Source organism: Staurois parvus, unplaced genomic scaffold (assembly GCF_062004578.1).
Source record: "Staurois parvus isolate SC_StPar_1 unplaced genomic scaffold, SC_StPar_1.0 ptg000578l, whole genome shotgun sequence".
NCBI lineage: Eukaryota > Metazoa > Chordata > Amphibia > Anura > Ranidae > Staurois > Staurois parvus.
The window spans coordinates 3,340,447-3,355,278 of NW_028318374.1; the positions used below are offsets into that span (position 1 = coordinate 3,340,447).

The 14,832-nt window shown below is 43.9% G+C and overlaps 1 protein-coding gene across 2 annotated transcripts in view; it reads left to right on the plus strand.

Moving 5' to 3' along the window:
- LOC149450216 (serine/threonine-protein kinase TNNI3K) overlaps positions 1-14,832 on the plus strand; it is a 452,856-nt gene that overhangs the window by 90,543 nt on the left and 347,481 nt on the right. For both annotated transcript variants that reach the window (XM_089692165.1, XM_089692163.1), the window contains 2 exons: positions 2,008-2,105; positions 5,963-6,073. In XM_089692165.1, coding sequence (XP_089548291.1) covers positions 2,008-2,105; positions 5,963-6,073 — 209 coding nt within the window. The remainder of the gene's footprint in view (positions 1-2,007; positions 2,106-5,962; positions 6,074-14,832) is intronic.

A 14,832-nucleotide genomic window follows, 5' to 3' on the forward strand; every position in this document is an offset into this window, starting at 1 on the left:
ACACACACAGCATATGGAGTAGATAGATAGATCAACAAAACACTGACACTGGTTTTACCATATTTTTTGCTTCATGAGACGCACCTAGATTTTAGAGGAGGAAAACAAGAAAAAAAATATTCTGAACCAATGTACTGCTGACACAGTACAAGAGATGACCAGAGACTGCGGACACAGTACAAGAGATGACCAGAGACTGCGGACATAGTACAGGAGATGACCAGAGACTGCGGACACAGTACAAGAGATGACCAGAGACTGCGGACATAGTACAGGAGATGACCAGAGACTGCGGACACAGTACAGGAGATGACCAGAGACTGCGGACATAGTACAGGAGATGACCAGAGACTGCGGACATAGTACAAGACATGGCCAGAGACTGCAGACACAGTACAGGAGATGACCAGAGACTGCTGACACAGTACAGGGAATGACCAGAGACTGCGGATACAGTACAGGGAATGACCAGAGACTGCGGACACAGTACAGGAGATGACCAGAGACTGTAGACACAGTACAGGGAATGACCAGAGACTGCAGACACAGTACAGGAGATGACCAGAAACTGCGGACAGTACAGGAGATGACCAGAGACTGTAGACACAGTAAAGGGGATGACCAGAGACTGCGGACAGTACAGGAGATGACCAGAGACTGCATACATAGTACAGGAGATGACCAGAGACTGCGGACAGTACAGGGGATGACCAGAGACTGTAGACACAGTAAAGGGGATGACCAGAGACTGCGGACAGTACAGGAGATGACCAGAGACTGCATACATAGTACAGGAGATGACCAGAGACTGCTGACACAGTACAGGGAATGACCAGAGACTGCGGACACAGTACAGGAGATGACCAGAGACTGCTGACACAGTACAGGGAATGACCACAGACTGCAGACATAGTACAGGAGATGACCAGAGACTGCGGACACAGTACAGGAGATGACCAGAGACTGTAGACACAGTACAGGGAATGACCAGAGACTGCAGACACAGTACAGGAGATGACCAGAAACTGCGGACAGTACAGGAGATGACCAGAGACTGCATACATAGTGCGGGAGATGACCAGAGACTGCGGACAGTACAGGGGATGACCAGAGACTGTAGACACAGTAAAGGGGATGACCAGAGACTGCAGACAGTACAGGAGATGACCAGAGACTGCATACATAGTACAGGAGATGACCAGAGACTGCGGACACAGTACAGGAGATGACCAGAGACTGCGGACATAGTGCAGAAGATGACCAGAGACTGCGGACATACTCCAGGAAATTACCAGAGAGTGCGGACATACTACAGGAGATGACCAGAGACTGCTGACATATTACAGGAGTTGACCATAGACTGCGTACATAGTACAGGAGATGACCAGAGACTGCGTACATAGTACAGGAGATGACCAGAGACTGCGTACATAGTACAGGAGATGACCAGAGACTGCAGACATAGTACAAGAGATGACCGGAGACTGCGGACATAGTACAGGGGATGACCAGAGACTGCGGACATAGTACAGGAGATGACCAGAGACTACAGACATAGTACAGGAGATGACCAGAGACTGCGGACATACCCCAGGAGATCACCAGAGAGTGCGAATTTGACAGGTACCTGCTCCCACTTCCACGGAGTTGTCCTCCCCGTAGTCTTGTGAAAGCAGAACACCTCTGGACCGAGGAACAGGCAGGACTGAGGAGCCGGTTCTTCTGCACAGAAGAGCCGAGCGGCCAGCCTTGTAATCCAACACGGCGACGGCAGCAGGAATACCGGCCTGGCCACTCCATAAGACGCACAGACATTTCCCCGCAATTTTTTGGGGGGAAAAAAGTGCATCTTATGGAGCGAAAAATACAGTAATTCTTCTCCTACTAAATCCAAATTTAAAAAAAGGATTTTTGGCTGGATCTGTACTTCAGGATATGAAGCATATAGCAGAAATACATGGTAACTGCTGCTGCAAATTGCATTTCAGCCATGTTTTTCCATTGCAGGTACAAAGTCTCATGTTCGAACGTTAATGCTGAAAGGATTAAGACCGTCCAGACTAACTAAAAACGGCTTCACTGCGCTACACATGGCGGCCTATAAGGTATGATGTACAGCAGAAGGTCCTCTGTGTTCTCTGTCATGGATAGGAGGTGCTTTGTAGTGCTGTCCTAATGAGCTGACTAGTGGACAGGTACTAGACTGCAAATTCTAATGATCGGAAGATAATCATTGTTACAGTATATATAAATCCTCAACTCATTCATGATTAACAATTAATTCGTAAATGCATTGAAAACCAATTAATCCGTTTCGGAGGTCAGAAAGAAGTAAAAAAAAGTTTTATCTGTTCAAAACTCTTTATAAAGTGGACTTTAAAGGCACGGGCCCAGCTCTATAAACCTCCCAGGCACAATGCATCCTGGAGTAACTTACTTCATATTGCGAAAAAAATTTGTAAACCGAGGCATTATTTTCAACGAATTTTCATTCCTAAACAGAAAATTACGTTAACCGCGGCGTTCGTAAACTGAGGTACGCCTGTCAAGGCACATGTTTTCTCTAATGCAGCACTAAATAAAACGTAATAATCAAAAACAACTAGTAAAATTGTTTTTAAATATGAGCTGGAAAGTACGGAAAGCTGCAGAGTTAATAAAGAAGAAATAAAACAGGTATACTTTATTCAGTATAAAATAAGCATCCACTTACAGGTGAAACTCGAAAAATTAGAATATCGTGCAAAAGTTCATTTATTTCAGTAATGCAACTTAAAAGGCGAAACTAATATATGAGATAGACTCATTACATGCAAAGCAAGATAGTTCAAGCCGTGATTTGTCATAATTGTGATGATTATGGCTTACAGCTCATGAAAACCCCAAATCCACAATCTCAGAAAATGAGAATATTGTGAAAAGGTGCAATATTCTCGGCTCAAAGTGTCCCACTCTAATCAGATAATTAAGCCATAACACCTGCAAAGGGTTCCTGAGCCTTTAAATGGTCTCTCAGTCTGGTTCAGTAGGAATCACAATCATGGGAAAGACTGCTGACCTGACAGTTGTGCAGAAAACCATCACTGACACCCTCCATAAGGAGGGAAAGCCTCAAAAGGGAATTGCAAAAGAAGTTGGATGTTCCCAAAGTGCTGTATCAAAGCACATTATTATCCAGGCTGTGTTGACCCTGGACTTAATGAAGCACAGTGGACCAACATCAGCAGATGACATGGCTCCCCAAATCAACACAGACTGTGGAAATTTCACACTGGACTTCAAGCATCTTGCAGTGTGTGCCTCTCCATTCTTCCTCCATACTCGGGGTCCTTGTGCCTCTCCATTCTTCCTCCATACTCGGGGTCCTTGATTTCCAAATGAGATGCAAAGGTTGCTTTCATCAGAAAAGAGGACTGTGGACCACTGAGAAACAGACCAGGTCTGTTTTTCTTTAGCCCAGGTAAGACGCTTCTGATGTTGTTTGTTGTTCAGGAGCGGCTTGACAAGAGGAATATGACATTTGAAGCCCATGTCCAGGATCCGTCTGTGTGAGGTGGCTCTTGATGCACTGACTCCAGCCTCAGTCCACTCCTTGTGAAAGTCCCCAACACTTTTGAATGGCCTTTTCTTGACAATCCTCTCCAGGCTGCGGTCATCCCTGCTGCTTGTGCACCTTTTTCTTCCACACTTTTCCCTTCCATATAACGTTCTAATAATGTGCTTTGATACAGCACTTTGGGAACATCCAACTTCTTTTGCAATTCCCTTTTGAGGCTTTCCCTCCTTATGGAGGGTGTCAATGATGGTTTTCTGCACAACTGTCAGGTCAGCAGTCTTTCCCATGATTGTGATTCCTACTGAACCAGACTGAGAGACCATTTAAAGGCTCAGGAACCCTTTGCAGGTGTTATGGCTTAATTATCTGATTAGAGTGGGGCACTTTGAGCCGAGAATATTGCACCTTTTCACAATATTCTCATTTTCTGAGATTGTGGATTTGGGGTTTTCATGAGCTGTAAGCCATAATCATCACAATTATGACAAATCACGGCTTGAACTATCTTGCTTTGCATGTAATGAGTCTCTCATATATTAGTTTCACCTTTTAAGTTGCATTACTGAAATAAATGAACTTTTGCACGATATTCAAATTTTTTGAGTTTCACCTGTACATCAAAGATCAGGGATATCAGCACCTTGATGGAGCAGAATCAGCAATACTCAAAAAACCACAGGATGACAGGTGAGGAGGAAAAGATCCAGGATTCAAATACAGCTCACCAGCGCAGCATCAGGAACAGAACCGGAAAGCTGCAGGAGAGAGGCACATCATGTGACCTACAAAGCTGTCTGCAGAAAACAATGGCAACAGGTTTCTAGGCATCTAGCCCCTTTCTCAAGCCTTAAGCAATAATCTTGCAGGAGACGTTGTCAGCCCTTTCCATACTCAGAGCTAGACCAGCTGTCACACCGGGAGAGTGGTTCTGTACTCTGTAGGGCTCAGCTGTCTGTGTAACAGCCAGCTCCCAATCTGTGTATCAAAACATTTTTGTATTTTTGTTCTCTTGAACCTTTATGTCCTTGTTGGCCGGGTATATGATTCTTTTTATACAGTCATCTGGATTTAAGTCCCCATGCACGCTGAATGTTTTTACAGCGGCTGTTTTTGGCTTTTGGTGTTTTTTTTTTCCTATAGCCAGTAAACTCCCCAGCATGTTATCCCATGTGTCCATGCACACATAGGCTTTGATCGGCGTTTTTTGGCTGGAAAAAAAAAGCCCAGAACTAGTGGGTTTCTAGAGGAGTTTTTTAGCTGTAAAAACGCTCTAAGGCTCCATGTACACGGGACGTTTGGAAAACACTTTTGAATGATGGAAACTGACTGCTGGAAAACGTAGGTTAAAAAACGTCTGTTTAGCCGCGTTTGCATACCACGTTTATGCACATTTATGAGCGTTTGCGTTTAGAAGTTTAAGATAACCTCAGGAGATCTTCCAAAATGAAAAACAGTAAAAAATTAACTATTTCAGACATTTTGAGAGAAATAGAGAGAGCAGAAGCAGAGAGAGCAGTATGTGTTGAGATGACCTGGCTTTTTTGGTTGTATTCACTATGGATCCCATCATGAGCATAAGGCGGTGCGTTCTACCATTGTTTCCTTCACACGAAACCTGGAACTGACTGCGCTGGTGTACCGGGTCCATTTGAATACATGGAAAATGCTTTGCATGCATTTCTGATGATGAAAAAAGGCTCTGGACAGCATCTGGACATGGAACAGTTAAAAAATGCTTCTAACCGCAAACACTTATAAACGCGGTTAGAAGCATTTACACGTGTTTAAAAGCATTTGGGGTTTGAAATGCTGATAAAATCTACTCCTGAACCCAATTTGGTGCGTTCAAAAAAACGACTGTAAACTCAACTGCTTGTAAATGACTGTACATGGACACATAGGAAAACATTAGGAAGAGTTCAGGGGCTGCTGAAAAAAACGCAGAAAATCTCCTGAATGTGAGTTTATCAGCTGCAGTGTACATGCACCCTTAAGCGCTGAAAAATGCAGTAAACATTGGGCTTTTTTTGAGCAAAAAATTTTTTTTTTTCTGTCTACAAAAACACAAATGTGGAAAAATGTGAAAACTTGTGTTTTTAACGTTACTTTACACAGCTAACACTACCAGCGTTATTACAACGCCCCGTGTGCATGGAGCCTAATTGTTCATGTATAGATTGATGGCTTTACCATTGCATCTTTTTCAATAAACAGTTTATAGACAAAGAACGCTGTCAGCATTTAGTCCTAGATCATTTAAAGGAAAAAGCAAAATTGCTGCATGCTCCAGTACTGTATAGTTTGCTTTTTCAGTATAGAATATGATGCACATTGATGTTTCTTCTGGTTTTGTGTGTTCCTTCTTACCAGAAATGCAGTGATTGTAAATTATATTCGTTTTGTTAGGACAACGCTGAGCTCCTGACAGCGCTGCTGCATGGTGGGGCTGACATCCAGCAGGTGGGCTATGGTGCTCTAACGGCTCTTCACATCGCAACCATCGCTGGAAACCATGAGGTGACTGCGTGCATGATTTAATGCTAATCTTCAAAGATAAAAAAAAAATCCTCTCCAGCCCCAACCCCCCCATACTTATCTATATATTTAATTTTTTTTAATCTGCCTCAAAGTCCTAATTACATATTTACTGTAAGACTCCAGGAACATGACAAGCCATGTCCTGGGTCTTCTTTTGTCTGTCCTGTAGTGTGGAGGAATCCAATCAATCTGCAGTGTCCATATTACTACTTGGTGACCTGGGAACTGCCCATTGCCTATCGGGAACGTCCATCACAGGTTCCTGAAGCCTTCAGTAGGGACAGCATGCAAGGGGCGGAAACAAAACTAGTTGACCTGGGAATTGCCCATTGCCTATCGGGAACGTCCATCACAGGTTCCTGAAGCCTTCAGTAGGGACAGCATGCAAGGAGCGGAAACAAGACTAGTTGACCTGGGAACTGCCCATTGGCTATCGGGAACGTCCATCACAGGGTCCTGAAGCCTTCAGTAGGGACAGCATGCAAGGGGCGGAAACAAGACTAGTTGACCTGGGAACTGCCCATTGGCTATCGGGAACGTCCATCACAGGGTCCTGAAGCCTTCAGTAGGGACAGCATGCAAGAGGCGGAAACAAGACTAGTTGACCTGGGAAATGCCCATTGGCTATCGGGAACGTCCATCACAGGGTCCTGAAGCCTTCAGTAGGGACATCATGCAAGGGGCGGAAACAAGGCTGGTTGACCTGGGAACTGCCCATTGGCTACCAGGAAAGTCCATCACAGGGTCCTGAAGCCTTCAGTAGGAACAGCATGCAAGGGGCGGAAACAAGACTAGTTGGCTGGACCAGCATAGACAATAAGTCTCCACTACTGGAAAAGGCACTGCAGAGGATGGTGTGAGTGTGTGTTATGGTTTTGTGGATCTTAGAAGATTAAACAAATGTAGGTAGAAGTGTGCGGAGTGGGAAAGTTTTTTTTTTTTACCCTGTGATATGCTTCAAGTCCTTTTAAGAAAGATATACTCACCGGCACTTTATTAGGTACACCTGTCCAATTACAGAGTAACACAAATTACTAATCAACCAATCACATGGCAGCAACCTAATGCATTTAGCCATGTAGATGTGATGAAGACGACATTCTGAAGTTCAAACTTAGCATCAGAATGGGGAAGAAAGGGCATTTAAGTGACGTGGCATGGTTGTTACTGCCAGACGGACTGGTCTGAGTATTTAAAAACCTGCTGATCTACTGGGATTTTCACGCGCAACCATCTATAGGGTTTACAGAGAATGGTCCGAAAAAGAAAAATATATCAAGTGAGCAGAAGTTGTATGGAGGAAAATGCCTTGTTGATGTCAGAGGTCAGAGAAAAATGGGCAGACTGGTTGCTGCGACATTCAGATGGTAGGGTCAGAATTTGGCGTAAACAACATGACTAGGGTAACCCATATTTCTCCAAGTCCTTCTAGATTTTACTAAAGATACCCTTTCCAGCTTACACTAATTAAAAAATGACCAAAGGCCCAATCTGGAGAAAATTGGCCAGCTTGGTCGTTTGTTTAACAAATAAACCAAAATAACATTCCTTAAAACAGAAAACATATTCATAAACCAATTGACATAACATATAGGTTGCCGGTCTTGAGAGACACTGGAGAACCAACATCAGGTCGTGTATCTGTGTTACTACTTCACGATCCCCAGCCACAAAACACAGTCTTGGGGTCAAACCCACTTCTCTGCAGATACCAATCTATTACCACTTCCCAGATAATACTCCATTAACTGGGATACAACAGAGGACGCCATACCTTAGATGGGTCACTGCTATGAACTGTTCTGAAAATGTTAACGCCTCCAAAGACCCCAACCGCCAAAGGCCCTAGAGCCTGAACAAAAACAAACAGCAGGGCTGGAGGGCGGGAAGATTCTTTCACGTCCACTGCTCCCAAGGATCTTTACACTCTTTAGGTCTCCACCTACTCTCCGCAAACTCCCTATCTGGTAAATGACCGCCTTTCTGACCAACTATAAATTAACCCTGTCCTGCCTTGTATACCCTGTCAGCCTTGTCATGTAGCCCTTCACCTATTTTTATTTTTTTTGCTTTGGGCTTATCTTGAAAGCATGGATCCACCCTGCCTTGTATCAGTGATTCAGGCTGGTGGTGGTGTAATGGTGTGGAAGATATTTTCTTGGTGCTAGCAAGGTGTACCTAATAAAGTGGCCGGTGAGTGTATGACGTCTATATACATTCAGTTTTATTGTGATAGACCTGAAACCAATTCCTTACCTCTTGAGTCAGACCTCTTACCCATAGACAATGCAAGTTTGTCCTACACTCCAGCAGCAAGATGGTCATTCCAATCAGTTTACAAGACAAGAGAACTAATTTCAGGGTCTTTAAAAGAGATGCCTGCCTGAAAAGACATGTGGGCTGCCGTTGTTGACCTCTTTCTGAAAGTGCTAATTATCTGTCTCTGGCTCCAATGCTTTCTGAGTCAATGACCTGAAAAAATCATGTGGAAAAGAAGACAGAACAGTTGAGCTGCTTGCAATTTCTGGATAATTAGCTCAAAAGGTATTAAAACCAGTGCATCACTATGACAGCCAGGGAGCAGGTAACTAATATTAACCAAAGGTCAGCAATGTTGGCCTACATACACTGTATGGCCAAAAGCTTATGGACACCTGACTGTCACACCTAGCTTGTTGGAGTTCCCATTTCAAAATTATGGGCATTCATAGGTATTTGGCTCCCCTTTGTCACTATAACAGACTCCACTCTTCTGGAAAGACTTTTCACAAGATATTGAAGTGTTTCTGTGGGAAATTGTGCCCATTCATCCAAAAGAGCATTTGTGAGGTCGGGGTACTGAGGTTGGTCGTGAAAACCATGCATGTAGTTTATGTACCAGATCATTCCTAAGGCTTCATTTACACTTGTGCAATTTGTCATGTGACTTTGGGGTCCAGAGTCCCATGACAAGTCAAACCCCATGTTTCCCAATGAGTAACATTCATATCTTTGCGACTTCAAGTAGTTCCTGCACTACTTTGGTCTGATTGTCATGTGACTTGAGGACCATAGACTTCAATGCAAACCCTCCAAAGTCGTATGAAAGTCGTACCTGAATGACATACATGCGACTTATATGCAACTTTCATCTTTGGTCAAAGCCAAAGTTGCACCAAAATTGCATCAAGTCACACTGTAAAGTCACAATGAAAATTGCACGATTTTGAAGCACAAGTGTGAACTGAGTCTAAAGGTGTTTAGGTCAAGGTCCTGTAAATGCCACTTGGGTTCCTCCATACCAGGGGTCTCCAAACTTTCTAAACAAAGGGCCAGTTTACTGCGTTTCAGACTTTAGGGGGGCAGGACTGGGGCCAATGGGAGTAGAAAATGTCCTGGCATCAGTTGGAGTAAATAATGTACCATCTTTGGCATTAGGTGAATTTTTAATGCCCCATCATTGGTGTCAGTGGGAGAAATAGTGAGACTCTCAAAAGTTATAACATTAGAACTGCAGATATACTGGGGTGCCATGCATTGGCCGCTGCAGCTTACGCCTATATTTGCAAATGTGTGTAAACTAAACCCCTTGTTTGTTTGTTCCATTGTTGGCGTCAGTGGGAGGACTAGTAATACAAGGCTGGACACAAACACCAAGAGCAAGTCACACTCACTGCACAGGTACAATCAACCAGCACTCACACCATAGTTCCTAAGCTTGTGAGAGACACACTACCAAATGTAAAGCTGCCCTGGCACATTATGCAGCATTCACTCAGCACCCCAAGAAATAACAGAATCCAACTTCAGTGTTCTTGAACTGTCAAAATCTCCACTTTTATTGTCACACAACACACAGGAGGATATATCTTATGGCCATCACAATCCGCATAATAAAACACATCAATAATAATGTGAGTATTACAGCATGAAACAAACACATCTTTTGACAGAGTCACAGCATAGAATTAATACATTACCAAAGCTACGGGAAGAAGGGAAGGAAGAGTCCTCATCAAAACCACAGTGCACAGGAGATTGTGGAGAAGCCTAAAGCACGATCGACCGATGAGGTCAGGCAGCTTCGGAAAAAGTCCCAGCATTGGAGCGTCCCCCACACGCATGGGTAGACCTCCAATCTCATCTTCTCCAGGCCTCTCTTAAATATCCTGGTTCAGTGCCTCTGGCCACATTCCGGCGCCTTTACCCGTTCCAAGAAGTGTTTTTGCCGAAAAACACTGAAAGGTTCTGTGAGGTAACAGAGTCACACCCAGTCACCTAACTGCACAAACAAGTCTTATTTATTACACCTAATTCTAACTTCACAAACAAGTAAACATTTCTAACTACACAAATAAATCTTATCTAATCTAACTTTAACAGTTCTAATGTCTTGTGACTCTGTAAGTTTCCCTTAGCCTAGAAAATGACATCAGTGTCATTCCCCGCGCTTCTGGCATATGGGCAGCGAAGATTTATTGTAAAAATCCCCGAGGAAACAAAGGGCCCAAGGCCAGCACATTTCATGGGCATTACATGCCCCATCATTGGTTCCAGTGGGAAGAATAGTTCCCCATAATTGGTATCAGTGGGAGGAATAGTGCCCCATCATTGGTGTTAGTGGGAGGAATACTGCCCCATCATTGGTGTCAGTGGGAGGAATAGTGTCCCATCAATGGTGTCAGTGAGAATAGTGCCCCATCATTTCTATCAGTGGGAGGAATAGTACCCCATTGTTGGTGTCAGTGGGAGGAATAGTACCCCATTGTTGGTGTTAGTGGGAGGAATAGTGCTATGTCCTTGGTACCAGTGGGAGGAATAATGCCTCATATAAGTGGAAGAAATAGTGCCCCAAGGGCCAGATAAAGGCAGGCAAAGGGCCACATTCGGCCCGTGGGCCACAGTTTGGAGATTTCTGCTATAGAGGGATATTCTTTGTTCATATTTCAAGTCTGAAGTTTACAACCACTTTAAGCTTTATACATTTTTTTCAAATTTCAAAACCTGTATAACTAAACTCCAGCCTTACCTTTGCAGTTGCACAAGCTCCTTTCCTGTACTGATATTGTTTACATTCACTGTGAGCTTTTTAAAGTGTGCAATAAAAGCTGCAAGTCAGACATAGCCCGCCTTATTTCCTGATTTGGTGACCTCCAGCATCATCTTGCTCCTTTCTCCATCCTGATTGTCTCTGCCCCACCCCTTTCATTCATTGAATTTCAGTTCTTTCAATCATGGAGGATCAGCATTACATGGTGGGTTGCCCAGGCTGGTCTGCTTTCATATAGAGCCTGCCTAGCAATTCCCACTTCTTTAGACTGAGATGGACCCATCAAGGCATTTTAATATTTCCATAACTACTCCTGAGAGCTAGCCCACTGCTTGCATCAAGAATGAGAGCTGTTGAGAGGAGTACTAAGGCAGGGTCCTGTGAACATGCTGCCAACCTCTCCTACCAGCCGTGATCTGCCTGTATTGCCTAGAGAAGCACAGAGTTACCAGGTAATGACATCAATGGGTCTAAAATAAGGTATGTAATGGAAAAAAGGTTTTTCATCAACTTTTGATGAGGAGGTAAAAGAGGAACCAGGAAAGGTAAAATATAAGCAGACTAAACTTCAGCTTTAAACTCTTTTGAGTTAAAGCCATAGGCTACAGCTATAATTGTTGCTAAACATGATTTTCACACTTCAGCTGTGTCTGTGAGTGTTAATCGATGCCTATTAATACGCACTGTAGCTGTGCTACCTTAAAAACAATATCAAGTTTTGGAGAGTCTAGAATCTGGGTGAGGGGGGTCACGTACTTCGCCATAAAGAAAAAGAATGAGAGGCATCTAATTTGTCAGTATGCAACCTGCTTCTCCGAGATATACTGAATTTCAGGCAGTTGTATTAAATCACGCGGAAATAAACAGGAGTCGCAGCCTGACCTGGGCCCGCTATGTTTTGCCACCCATAGAAATTGATATAGACTTCTATTTAAAAGCAAGTGTGGAGGTCATTGCTTTTTCCATTCTCCTCCAAAAAGCTTCACTACACTTCAATATATTCCAGCATTTTAGTTTTGTCGCTTCCGTTTGATTGGCACAACATTTAAACATCAATTCCTCAAGGACTCTTCATCAAGGTAATTTTTTTCTTGTTTTGTTTCGGTTGTTACGAGTTAAAAAAAAAACTAGAACTGGATACCAGAAAAAAAAAAGCGAGTTGAAAGAAGAAAACTGGGTATATTAAATGCCCAGTGCTCTGTATATATAAAGTGTGTGAGTGTATATATATATATATATATATACTGTATATACACACTGCTCAAAAATTAAAGGAACGCCTTGAAAACACATCAGATCTCAATGGGGAAAAATGTCATGCTGGATCTCTATACTGACTGGGTAATGTGTTAGGAACGTAAGGACGCCCCATTGTTTGATGGAAATTAAAATTTTCAACCTACAGAGGACTGAATTCAAAGACACTCCAAAAATCAAAGTGAAACAATGATGCAGCAGGCTAGTCCATTTTGCTGAAATTTCATTGCAGCAACTCAAAATGGTCCTCAGTAGTTTGTATGGCCCCCATGTGCTTGTATGCATGCCTGACAACGTCGGGGCGTACTCCTAATGAGATGACAGATGGTGTCCTGGGGGATTTCCTCCCACATCTGGACCAGGGAATCATTGAGCTCCTGGACAGTCTGAGGTACAACCTGGTGGCATCGGATTGACTGAAACATGACATCCCAGAGGTGTTCTATGGGATTTAGGCCAGTCAAGCGTGGGGGGCCATTCAATGGTATCAATTCCTTCATCCTCCAGGAACTACCAGCATACTCTCACCACATGAGGCCGGGCATTGTCATGCATCAGGAGGAACCCAGGACCCACTGCACCAGTGTAGGGTCTGACAATGGGTCCAAAGGATTTCATCCCAATACCTAATAGTAGTCAGGGTGCCATTGTCTAGCCTGTAGAGGTCTGTGTGTCCCTCCATGGATATGCCTCCCCAGACCATCACTGACCCACCACCAAAACGGTCATGCTGAACGATGTTACAGGCAGCAGAACATTCTCCATGGCTTCTCCAGATCCTTTCACGTCTGTCACATGTGCTCAGGGTGAACCTGCTCTCATCTGTGAAAAGCACAGGGCGCCAGTGGCGGACCTGCCAATTCTGGTGTTCAATGACAAATGCCAATGAAGCTCTATGGTGCCGGACAGTGAGCACAGGGCCCATGAGAGGATGTCGGGCCCTCAGGCCACCCTCATGAAGTCTGTTTCTGGTTGTTTGGTCAGAGACATTCACACCAGTGGCCTGCTGGAGGTCATTTTGTAGGGCTCTAGCAGTGCTCATCCTGTTCCTCCTTGCACAAAGAAGCAGCTCCTGCTGATGGATTAAGGACCTTCTATGGCCCTGTCCAGCTCTCATAGAGTAACTGCCTGATCCCCACAACAAAATACTACCTCAGGAACAAAAGATCCATCCAGCAACAATGACCCCAGCAGCAACAATAGATCGCCGAACAGCCAACATCAATAGGCCTCTCCCTCAACAGTAGATCCCTTCCAGCAACAACTGACCCCCTCAGCAACATAGGTTCCCCACCAGCAATAATAAATTCCCCATGCAAAAGTATCCCCCCCAGCAGCCAGCATCAGTAGATTCTCCAGCACACCCCAGAACCCCTTCCCACGACATACATTCAGTGCTGGAGATGCCAGAACTGCATTCCCCACGTTCCTGCTGGGAAAAAAAATCATGTATATACGTACACATACTAGGGCCAATTAACCTACCAGCATGTCTTTGGAGTGTGGGAGGAAACTGGAGTATCCAGTGGAAAACCACACAAGCACATGAAAACTTCAGGTGGGTGGTGCTGTGGTTGTGAATTGAACCAATGACCCTAATACTGCCAGGTGGAAGTGCTAACCATTTAGCCACTGTGCAGTATATGTATATATATATATATATATATATATATATATACAGTCAGGTCCATAAATATTGGGACATCGACACAATTCTAACATTTTTGGCTCTATACACCACCACAATGGATTTGAAATGAAACGAACAAGATGTGCTTTAACTGCAGACTGTCAGCTTTAATTTGACTGTATTTACATCCAAATCAGGTGAACGGTGTAGGAATTACAACAGTTTGCATATGTGCCTCCCACTTTTTAAGGGACCAAAAGTAATGGGACAGAATAATAATCATAAATCAAACTTTCACTTTTTAATACTTGGTTGCAAATCCTTTGCAGTCAATTACAGCCTGAAGTCTGGAATGCATAGACATCACCAGACGTTGGGTTTCATCCCTGGTGATGCTCTGCCAGGCCTCTACTGCAACTGTCTTCAGTTCCTGCTTGTTCTTGGGGCATTTTCCCTTCAGTTTTGTCTTCAGCAAGTGAAATGCATGCTCAATCGGATTCAGGTCAGGTAATTGACTTGGCCATTGCATAACATTCCACTTATTTCCCTTAAAAAACTATTTGGTTGCTTTTGCAGTATGCTTTGGGTCATTGTCCATCTGCACTGTGAAGTGGCGTCCAATGAGTTGTGAAGCATTTGGCTGAATATGAGCAGATAATATTGCCCGAAACACTTCAGAATTCATCCTGCTGCTTTTGTCAGCAGTCACATCATCAATAAATACAAGAGAAGCAGTTCCATTGGCAGCCATACATGCCCACGCCATGACACTACCACCACCATGCTTCACTGATGAGGTGGTATGCTTAGGATCATGAGCAG